The sequence below is a fragment of the Zonotrichia leucophrys genome, chromosome 4A, assembly GCF_028769735.1.
Source record: "Zonotrichia leucophrys gambelii isolate GWCS_2022_RI chromosome 4A, RI_Zleu_2.0, whole genome shotgun sequence".
Taxonomy (NCBI): domain Eukaryota; kingdom Metazoa; phylum Chordata; class Aves; order Passeriformes; family Passerellidae; genus Zonotrichia; species Zonotrichia leucophrys.
In genome coordinates, this window is record NC_088174.1 from 9,859,181 (window position 1) to 9,871,220 (window position 12,040).

At 39.9% G+C, this 12,040-nt stretch overlaps 1 protein-coding gene across 5 annotated transcripts in view; it reads left to right on the top strand.

Annotated features, from left to right (window-relative positions):
* TENM1 (teneurin transmembrane protein 1) overlaps positions 1-12,040 on the top strand; it is a 774,924-nt gene that overhangs the window by 727,037 nt on the left and 35,847 nt on the right. For all 5 annotated transcript variants that reach the window (XM_064713345.1, XM_064713344.1, XM_064713346.1 and 2 more), the window contains one exon: positions 120-274. In XM_064713345.1, the coding sequence (XP_064569415.1) occupies positions 120-274 (155 nt within the window). The remainder of the gene's footprint in view (positions 1-119; positions 275-12,040) is intronic.

The following is a 12,040-nucleotide window of genomic DNA, read 5'->3' on the forward strand; positions in this document are numbered from 1 at the left end:
TACTTTTTTAAATCAGCAGATTTTTGTAGTCTAAGAAGAGAGGAAACATTTTAAGCTGATACTTTTAAATCAAGATAATGCCAGGACTAACACTCTTTTTACCCTTCCTCTTCATCCAGGTATCACTGTAGATAAGCACGGATTTATTTACTTCGTTGATGGTACAATGATACGGAAAATTGATGAGAATGGTGTGATCACAACAATAATAGGTTCAAATGGCCTCACATCAACCCAGCCATTGAGCTGTGACTCTGGGATGGACATCACTCAGGTAGACACCTCTTTTTTATGTGTTGTCACTTTGATACACGTTGTAGAGACAGATCACTTACTGTCCTGTACCAGGGTTGTATATCGAATATGCTGGATGAGTCAGATACTTCTGAATGGCAGCGTATGGAGTAGTTCTTCCACTCACATGATTGTTTTAAGGTGTATAAATGGAAAACCACACTTGATTTTTTTTTCCCAGGAGATGGCATGTGAATATATAGAGAATATATATACATTCTTATGTAAAGAATACAAACTGCTTTAAAAAGTTGCTTGCTACTCTGAGATAGATCTTCTAAGAAGGTAATCAGAAGTTTAAAGTGCTTTCCTTTAGTCCAGCATTCAGACTGATCTGCTTGAACTAGTAAGTGGAAAAAAATAGATATTCTGTTTACATCTAAATCTGTTCTAAGTCATGGAGGAGCATTAGAATAAGTAATTACACAACAGCAGTATTGTGGTCAAACTATTGGATTTCAGTTTCTCAAAATACTTTTCGCTTCTTATGTCAAGAGCAAAAAAATAGGAACAGTAAAAGAAATAAGAATAAAAGAACTTATCACATCTGTAATTTATGCTAATAAAGAAATATGGATAATCATGGAGAAGTATAAATGGTACTCTTGGCTCATCAGTGAGCCATACCTACAGACAGCACAAGGAAGGACTTGGCCTTTGCCAAAAAATAATTGAATTAATCAGCTTCAAAACAGGGGAGAAGCTGTATTTGAAAAAATCTTGAGGCATTCAAGTGACATACTAAGCTATTATGGACTGTCAGCTAATAACCAGGATCAGGTTAATTTTTCATTTCATTTTCTCCCTGCCCTTTCCTCCGTCCTTCACAACTGGAGAATCACAGTTAAAATTCAATGCATAACAATGGTAAGAGCTTGTTGCTTGTTTCTGGGTAGATTTTGAGTACAAATGAATGTGGTCTTGCATTCACATACCTGAAGAATGTGGGGTCAATGTTTTGGTTAGTTCTTATGAAAGAAGGGTGAAATGAAGGGATCTAATGCTGCTATTGCAGAAGCACTGAGGCATTTTCTTTCTAGAATCAGAACAGGGAGAAGTGTCTGTGTTCCATTTCACATGTCACCAAATCACAGAATTCTTATGGTTGGAAGGGACCTCTGGAGATCACCCAGTCCAACCCCCTGCCAAGGCAGGGTCACCTGGGGCAGGTGACACAGGAATGCATCCAGGGGGTTTGGATGTCTCCAGAGAGGGAGGGGTGTTCCAGTGTTCCTGGTGTTCCAGTGCTCTGCCACACTCAGCAGAAAGAACTTCTTCCTCATGTTGAGCTGAAACTTCTTTCTCTTTTGTGTGTAGTGTTTCAGTGGACCCTATGTGTTTGCAAACATGGGGAGGGGAACCTCAGCCTCCCTGTTCTAAGACAGACAGGCCCTTTGTATTCTCTCAGGTCCAGTTAATGTGTAATTATTCCATATAAAGCAGAACAGGGTAAACTGGCTTAGTTGTGCTAAACCCAAACTTAAATTGGCCTGGTAATAGTTTTAAGTTTCAGCAGCTTCTGGGCACCTTGGCTCTTGCTCTGGCCCAGGCCTTGAGGCCAGCGTGTCGTGCAGGTGCTGGGCAGCAGCTGGCAGGCAGCAGCATTCCCACCGCAGTGCTGCCCACCAGCTGGCAGAGCTGTGCTGCATGGAGCCCACAGCTGCCTGCAGCACATGCACTCACTGCTTGGGCACATCAGCAACTGCCTGGGGCACCCCTGACCACATCAGGTACCTCTGAGCTCAGGGTGCAGCGTCTGCTCCCTGCCTTCTCCTTCGGGATCTGCACTCTCAGGTTCTGCAAATAATTGCATTATTTGCCTAATGTAATGTGTGCTGTGGATTTGTGTTGAAATTTTTGCTGATTTTGCTCAGTAAGAAAGTGTCTCTCTACATCTCAGACAGGGAGTTTTAATTGTTTTCATTTCCTTTTCAAAAATGCAACTCCCCCTTAGCAAATAGGTCTCAGCAAGGGGTCTCGCAAATTTAGAAATAAAATTATTTATTTCTTAAATTAAAACTGAATTGTAAAAGTAAACGTTTGGGGCTGAAATCAAATGTGCTACATTTGTAAAGTAGATTTAAATAGCCCTAAAATCCTAGTTCTTCATAGGTTGGCTACTTGCCAGAAACCAGTTTCATTTACCTCACCCTACAAAATAGTTCAGTTCCATGGAGGATGGACTTCTACAAAGTCATAGGTAAGAAGAAAGATGTCATAGAGCAAATCATTCTTTATTCACCTGGGGTATAATCTCCTTTTCATAGAAACAGGAATAAACCCTTTCTTTTTTTTTTCATGAACACTTCAGGTGTTTCCATGCTACAAGAAAATATGGCTGCATATTTTGCAAAAATTTTCAATTTTGTCAGTATTCTGGGAAAGTAAGAAATGGTCTTACCCCTAAATTGAGATAGTCTTCAATTAAATTGTGAATGCATGTCAGTAAATATTCTAAAAAACATAATAAATTATGGCTTATAAACATCTCCCTAAAAAGTGGCCAGTCTCATTTTCTGAGGGTAGGAACACTATATAATTTTATGTATATTTTTCACTGGTAAGTGAAGTCACAATGTGGACATGCAACATGAAGCCTTTGGAAGCATTTCTTGTTTGGAGGGGGTTTAAGTAAACCTCTTTATTGAAATGTTTCGCAAAATCCACACCTTTGAGATATTTCACATACACAGTAAATCATAGACATGAAATAAATACTGAGACTGCATGTTCTGAAAAGCAACTGTATAAATTTGCTCAATCATCTTCTAAAATTTGCTGATAACCAGAAAAGCCTATGAAATAATCACACCCCTTTGAAGTCAAGCATGTTAATCTGGAATTACATCAATGAAAATAACAGAATGATATTGTCACTTAGAAACAAGTGTATATCCTTGCAAGACTGCTGAGTTTATTCCAGAATGGCATAAACATAAATGAAAAATGCTTTTGGCCCATATCCACTTAAATTAGTTTTTGGCTAAGTTACAAATGGCATTTAAATCAAGAGAATGTGGGTTGCTCACAAATTGTGTATTTAGAGAGACTTACGAAATAGGTTAATAAAATCATTTCTCAAAGCTCAATTTGTTCTGACAGTAAAATCAACAACTTGCCCAAAATCAGTATTTCTTAATTTACTGAAGTACAAAAATGTACTCTTGGAGTAAATATGTAGAGTCACTGTCTGTTGCAAGCACCATCATAAATGACAAGCTTTAACTTTGAGGCATTCAGTTTAATAAATGAGTTGATTAGGAAAGGATTTAATCATTTGTTCCAATATCAGTTTTCGTGGTATTATTCTTGGTAACCGTTAGGTGTTTGTTATTTACCACTTTCTCCTTCTTAAGCATAATATTCTGCATTCATAACCAGGGGAAGAAAGGACAGATGGGGATGAAAAGATTATAGGTTGTGGCAAATAAATGACCAAGCTCTAATTACTTTGATCTCATACTTCACTGGGGGGATTTTAATCTGAATTTAGAAGGAAAGGGACACTCAGTTGAGCTGTTTGTATGGTACCCCAGCATTCTCAGTAGTGTTTCAGCCTGTTCAGAACTTGGATGACTTTTCTTCTCTGCACAGATCATTTCAGTGTTCTTCAATTAGTCAATAGAGCAAACATAAAGAAAATGGCTCTTCAGAGCTATGCATGTGAATATCTGTGTGGATGTGCTCAACACTCACTATTGATGTCAGGAGCTCAGCAGGCACCTACATGGTCGTGATCCACAACAGGAGTGCCAAGGGAAGGGACTTGGATGGAGAGAGAAGGCAAAGAGATGGGATCATCACTCAGTTTCACTGCCTGATGGCTTTGGGCTGGATCCTTGTCTAGACCAGAGGCCTCTCTAGATTGTTTTTGTCTCACATGTACACACTCTCTTCATGTTTGCACATCCCTAGGGTACTCTGATATTTTTTAGCTAGTTTATTGATAGCAGCTGAGAGCACATTGTGTGGGTATGTGGCTGTCTGTCTGTCTGTCAGTCTCTCTGTCTGTCTGTCAGTATTCTCCTCCTCACAGTAAATTAAAAGCTTGGGCCAATTTCAAACAAATTTGTAGAGAAACACCCACCTTCACAGCAATTAAATTCCTACATGTTCCATAAAAAATATTAATCCAGCTGGAGGACAGAAACCTAAAGTGCCCTTTCAAAAGGAAATATTGCAGCATAAGCTTTCTTTTATTAAACTCCAGAGATTCTACTCAGGATGTAATAAATGCCCCATTCACAGGAAAACTTCATTTCGCGCCTGGATCTTATTAAACTCCCAAGCCAGTCAGCCATGCGACAGAAGTCCTTAGGAAACCAGACTTCATCAGATCCAGTGTTCTTGGAAGTTATATTGACGTTGTGGGAGTTTTTGTGTGAAAGTAAAAACACTACAGCTCATCTTGAGTGATAAGCTTTGCTGTTCTTGCCTCCAATGCTACAGTGAAAGCTGAGGAGAAAATTAGCAGATATTTCTACCATCTTGCAATTTCATCCTGTATCTTTCCTCCCATGAGAAATATGTGGGCTGAATTTCCACTGCTCCAAACCACAAGTCATTTATATCTGTGTGAGTGGCTACAGGTATTATTTGGGAGCTGTTTAAACCAATCTTGAGCACAGTCACTGCAAATACAGAGACCAAACATTTGCAAGTCAACAGAAAATGAATCCCAAGAGCTTTTTCTTTGCCTGTAACCATGGTCTTGTTCTTGTGCTTATGTCAGTCCCACTAGGCACGAGTCTGTGCCAAAGCAATAGCTCCGACCTGATTGATGGTGTTAATAACTGTCACCGCTGTGTTCCAAAATGAAAGGTCTGCTTTGAAGACTTTTTCTTGACATTTGCACTTCATCAGCCTTTGTTCAGCAGTTCTCCACGTGAGGGAACCATCTATATTGTGTTGCCTCACATAAACTTCAGTGACACTGCAAAATGTTTTGCTCCCTTATAAAAATGTGACAGTGTTACTTAGGTAAGCAATTTGCTTGCACAGGTCAAATTAAAAGGCAGAATTCTAGAACAGGGTTTAAAGGGGACCCATGCATGGCAGGAATGTTGTGTCCTGGACAGCCTGCTTTGAATGATGGAGAAGAGGGGAGAGGGTAATAAGTGATGCTGTTGATGACCTACTTGAAATAGTGAAGCAAGAGACAGACTGCTGGGAAGCAGGAGTGAGATGAGCAGAATTGCTTGAAAATGTATTCTATACCTCAAAAATGCAAACGCTGACATTGCTCCCGCAGTCACAAGTGCTGCAGGCGCTCCCCAGCAGCATCTGCACAGGCACAATATGCTTCAGTGGCATTGTGGAAGCCTTTTGAGCAGAACAAAAAGCTCCCAGGACATGATGACCCCGCTTGAAAGCAGCAATGAGGGTCTGCTCATCGGAGCAAGCACAGCCTGAACAGAACTTTCACTGGGTACGTTTGGAGGAAGGAAAGAAAAATGTGAAAGACAAAAATATGATCTGATGACCGGGTGAGACCAGGGGAAGCAAGCTGCCAGCACAAAACCAAATTGATTCTAGGCTGAAGTATTTCTAAGCCAGGTTGAGAATAGAATATTGCAGGGCAACTGCAATATTACATGAGGCTGATTAATTAATTAATATTGTAGGTCAGAACACACACTATTCCTCCACTATTCTCTGCGTACCCGAAATTATAAACTGCATTCTTGTAAAATCAGAAAGAAGAAAAGGCATCTTTTAACATTAGATGTACAATATTCTAATTGTGCCATCATAAAGGGACAACTGTGTTTTCACTGTAGCAAAGTACTGCAGAACTACTCCTGTCCTTCCTTTCCTTTTAGTCCTCTACCCGTGTCTTTTGATACATTATTCTAGCTGTGAGTAATTAATGAAGCATAAATATTCCAAACTGCTGAACAAAAGCACACAAAGCAGAAATAACAATTTATAGACCCTTTTATTTTATTTGTGGTCTTCCCTTACAGAAGACTTTCAGAGCTTTTTTTTCTTTTTAGAAAAGAACTGTATTATTTTTTCTGGGTCTTGCTGGATGAAGGAGTCCACAAAGCTGTCATTTTTTTTCCAAAATGAAGTCGTCTTGTTCTCTGGTTCTTTTTACTCTACTGCTTAATTTCATGTTCTTTCTTCTCTGGCTTTGCTGGAGTGGAAGTCGTGGCCCCAGCAAAGTCAGCAACTGTTTTGCCGCTGACTTCAGTGGAACCAGGACTTTGCCAAGCTTAATTGAAAGGGTAGTGAGAGGTGAGTGTGCAGTAAGGAGCAGCTGTATCTCACAAGAAAGTGTGTGCTTCTGAGAAATAGACCAGAACAGGTCTTCACTGAGGCATTTTCAAACCTTTTCAAAAATGAGGTGTCCCTCCAATTAATTAAGTGTAACTCTTCAGAAACTATAAGTCTATACAAAACTGTTCCAGCCATAATAGCATATGCAGGAACAATCAGTCACTAGCATCCATACTTCAAAGCAAAACAAAGCTGAAAGCCTTTTTTAGAAGGAATCTTCAGGTATAAGGGCAAATATCTTTTCCCAGGGGTACAGGATCAGCTAAGTAGCCTCTCTTCAACAGAAGCTGAGAGAAAAGAGGCTCAGGTGAAAAAAAGGCTTGAGAGCTCATAAATCAAGCTTGGAGGTATACAATGTCATTTTTTGAATATCAGACAGAAAGCAGGTTGGTTTTGTCAGAACTAATTTATATTCAAATCAAATTATTCTATCACTGAATTTGAAATTAGTCATAGACACAGGATAGCATCCGATGAAGTGATACCGCAATTTCTCCTAAAGCCCAAATATTCTGTTTGTATTGAACACATACAAAACAGCAATTTATTTCAATTATCTGCCATAAATAATCCATTATGACTGAGTAAAAGACTATGTACATTTTGATGAACTCTTCCAGCAATTGCATCCTTTCCTTTGATTGTGGAGGCAGTATTAGACCCCTGATGGGGAAGTGAAGGAGACTCTGCTCATTACTTCCTTTTTACTTCCTGCTACACAGATGCAGGTTCTAAGGGTTTTTTTTCAAAAAAATTGTTTCTAATAAGCAACTGCAAGAAGGAAAAAATCTTCTGTAAGAGTTGGATGGTTGGTGAGAAGGAAGCAGCTCAACCCTGAGTCCAAGTGCTCTCAGATGCTTCCTTCCAACTGGAAGAAACCTCCATGCTCACGAAACGCTGCCTGCACATGCACAAAGCCCTTGCCCATAACCATCCACCAGCTCATCCAAGCTGCCTTACCTCCTCCAGGCTTTGAGCTTCTCTCAAAGCTCCACCTTTTATTCCATATGTGCAAGTAGCCTTTGGTTATCTCTCTGTCTAAATATGGTTTCATTACAATGGAGTAAAGTGGATCAGTTATTTTTGGCAGAAAATTATTATCTCTACTGTGTTGAATTGCACTGCAGAAAATGTTCAGTACAACTTTGTCAGACTGGTGGGAGTCTGCAATGTCTTGAGATACACTGATTACTACATCTGTCTTTTTTCATCTGTTGCAGAGACATAATGGACAAAATGTAAGCATGAAGGAGATACTGATACCAAATCTATTATCTATATGTGCATATTTGACTGTGTCTGTATACATGAAGGTGTGGTTTCTCCCTACACTGCAGAGCTACCATAACTAACCAAATAGTGAAAGCTGCTCCCTGCCCTCCTGGGCTCCAAGCCCCAAGTCAGTCTGCTGAGAAGAGAATGTGGGTGTTGAAGGGAAGATGCAGAGCCAAGCCAAGCAGGCAATGTCCCTCCTTTTGTTTTAACCCAGTGGTTCATCCCCATCCACTAGCAAGGTTTGCCTGTGATTTAAGAACAGCTATTTTGATGAAGGCAGTTCCTACTTTAGCCATGTTTTTTAAAATTGTCAGGACTAGAACTGTGTGCATGTTGCTTTCCTCCTCTCACCAAGCAGTCCTTCACATATTTATGGGCTAAAGGACCTCCCACAGATGTAACAGGTTTTTTGTGTTATGAAGTGAATAACGAGTGAGCTCTGTGTGGAGCTGTCTTTACTGCCTCTCTTACAAACCTTTCAGATTGCACACTGTATTCTGGTTTGGCCATTTGGAAATGTTGCACAGTTATTTTTTAAGGAGGGGGCCAGGGGAGTGACAAGCAAATGGCTTGTCACAAGTCTGGAGTTTGAGGGGAGGTTTGAGGGCACCAGAGGTGATCTGTCCTGCAGAGATGTCACACACTGCAGGGATAGGGATTCTAGCATTGGCTTGGTCAGAGTAAGTACCATGGCAGGAGCTGCAGCCTGGGCAGTGACAGCTAAGAGTGCCTGATTTCACCTCTCCATGATGCCACGTTTGCTGCAGCATCTTTTCTACCGTTGGCTGTGCCGAGGAAAAAATAATGAAAAGACACTGTGTCAGTGGAGGAAAAAAATGGCAAATGTCAGCACAGAAATGGGTTCTACCCATTTGTAGTGTGCCTTAGAGAGGGTGTTCTTAAAGCTGTGCATGATGGAGTTGAGGTCACAGAGAGCTGCAAACAGAATGATAGATGTTTTATACAGTATGTTACTCTGACAATAGCACATTTACAAACAAATTAGTTAAAAGTGTCTGAAGGACATTCAGCTTTTATAAACTGGGCCTCATCTCCTGCTGATAGCTTCCTTTGGGATGAGGATGGCATGGAAAATGATACACTGCCTTGGAGAATAAATTTACGAAGTTTAGCAATGTAGGTCACATTGCAGGAAATCATAAATGTCTGAACATCACTCAATAGCCATTCAATTGACTGCTCAAAGCAAAATGGGAAACTGAACAGTGTGTAGTTGTCTCCAGTGAGAGCCAGGCAAAGTCATGATATGATATAAAACCCTTTAGGTCCTCCATCCATATATACTACATTTTTATTCCTTTTTTCTTGCCACTTCAGAATTAAAATTCTTTGTCATATCAGTAGTGACAATAACAACAATGTGATTTTTGCTATTGTAACTGTAGAAATGTTTTGGGTGGCTCACAAAAGGTGTGCCAAAAATTTAGGGAATCAGAAGAGTTTCAGTGGTTGAAACTTGGATAAGTAGTCTAGTCCTAAGGAATTAATTTCATTGTGAAATTATTTTTGTATGCTTTCAGTCAGCCAGAAAGATGTATGCTATTCGCTTCATTTTTTTTTTTTTTATTTCATTTGAAGGAATAAGGAAGAGATTTTAAAGGACATTTCTAGACCTACTACTTGCTAGGGATTCCTTTAGCTTTTTGGGTCTAGAAGCTGCTGGAAGCCTGAGATCCAGATATTTAGGACCTCAGCAGAGGTGTTGAGGATCATTCTGAAGGCATTTAGGACTTCTTAAGGTATGCAGCCTTTCTAGATCTACAGCTTATGGACCAGGGGAATCCATGGCTTCTGGAGCATGGCTAGAGAGCCACTGGATTTTTCTCCTGGAGTCGTTTGGAAGCCTTTTCAAGCTTTTTCTGAGAGCCTGCCTGGCATTTCTGTGGAGCCCTTTCAGCCTTTCTCGGCCTGAAGCCATGTTATGCCTTTCTAGATCTCGAACTCAGCTACTGAAAATCAAAAACTATTTATTGATCTGATTAGGAACCTAATGTGAAACTATTTTCAGGAGCACTTTTAAAATCTCTTTTCTAGAACCTTTTTGGAAGGCAAGAAAAGAGAATGCCTCTCCTTCTATGTCCAAGTTAATCCATCACAGACCTGAGATATGTTATTCAGTCAAGTGGTAGTTACTGAATTTTGCTTAAAAAACTTTAGTCCTAAACGTTATCCTTGTAAGCTGTTCTGGCACAGTCTGACAATGCATGCCCAAATATGCATCACAGCAGTAACCAAAGCCCTGAACTGACAGAAATTTAAAGCAGAGTGCCTGCTTACAGTCTCAGACTAGAATCAAACATTCTCCAGTGCATTTCCTTGCATTTAATCAATACAAATGCTCACACTGAAGGGTTGCTGCACAGAATGCTGTTGTCTTGTTTGTTCTGCAAAATGCAAGGTGCCTTTTTTTCTGTTAGCTGTTTGAAGTCTTACAGCAGTATGTGTTTGCTTTCTGTTCAGCACCACAGCTAGTTTGTTTGCATTCATTTTCCTCAGTTGAAAGACCTATTGTGTAAATACTTGTGAAAGATTAGTTGCAGAAAATCATCTTGTGATAACAATTGATCTTGGTGCTAATTTCTGTAAAAGTAAGAACACAAATTACTTCTGTTGGTTTTTCTGCCTACCATTTTTTATGTCCATGAAGAAAAAAATGTATAATTTAAAGATAATCATGAAACTTCTCTGTAGGTATTTTGCTTTAACTCTCTGCTAAAATTTAGTAAATTATTAGTTCACTCTTACAATGGATTTTAAAAGGCTGTTACTGTTGACTTGCCCAACGTTGTAGGAATTTGCCATAGAAGATGCCTTGACATAAGCATGAATTTCAGGATTACTATTTTTCCTATCCTATTTTCTTTCCCTTGCAGAAGTTATATTTGTGAGTTTAACTCTTATGGGAAGGTTTAAACCACAGAAGTGGATTTGTATTTTCTTGTGAAAGCTGTGGAGTTGGCGTTTGTTCTGATCCTTGTGGGAATGTGTTTCACAGCCCTGAGCTGGCTGAGGAGCAGTTTTGGCTCCCACATCTCAACTGGAAACCTCCTGGCAGCAGCTCCTCATCCTTCTCTTCCCCCAATCCTGCTTTCTGCCCATCCCTGGAGTTAAAGGAGCTCTGCCCTGAGGAGCAAAGCTGTTGTCAGAGGTCAAGATCCTGCAGAGGCAGGCAGTTTCCTGGGCACAAATCTGCAGGAAGTTTTAATTTCAAGAATTTAATTTAAATTTTCATTATGAGTTTCATTCAGAATTCAGGGAAGAGTCTGAGTATTTAGGTGATATATTAACAGTGGCTGGTGTTGCTGAAAGGTAGGGGTTTGTCTTTTTCCGTTTTGGAAATTTCATTGTATGTATCCTTTCATCCTCTCAGTTTTCAGGCCAGATGCTTTTATGAACCTCAGCAGTTATTGGAAACAAAAGACACAATAATATGCTAGCTCCAGCCCCTCACTGTTCTCAAACAGCTCTTAATTACTGTCTCAATTAAAGCTTTTCCAGATACTCCTTTCCCTTATCTGCATTGGCAGCACACTGGCTTTCTCTATCCAGAACTTCTGAGCCCAAAACAGAGAGATGGAGCCAAAACTCAAGATTTATGCAACCCCACTTTTGTGCCATCTTGTCTGACAAGCCCCAGGACCTGGAACTGTGAGTTATAGAGTGAGGCAGAATGGAGCCAGTCCTGTTATTAGCTAGATTTCCACCTGGTCCCATTCCCTCCTTTTGGCTGTGCAAATTACCTGCAGCAGCATGTTTGGAGGACATCTATTCCCACTCCAGCACTGGAGACATGTTTGGGTTAGATTCAAATTCATGGTCTATTTTGAGATATTTTAATTGAAGAGTCTAAGATTCCTCCTCTCAGAGGTACCAGTCTGTTCTAAATACTTCATAAATTCCTTCTGGGCATTTAACAAAGTGTTCCTTTCATAGCCTGTGTAAACCATGGGTACCATGTTTAAGCAGACTTAAATGGCTTAGCAGTCTAAGTCCCATTGATTTTTATAGTCAGTGTGCTTATGTGACACTGGATAATATTCCCTCTATTGTTAAATAAGGACGATTTGAAAACCGTCCCCATAGAAATCAACTTTTCCTATTGATTTACTAGACCCCAGATACAGTCTTGGAAGTTGTGAAGCAGTAAAAATAACAAGAAATTATGAAA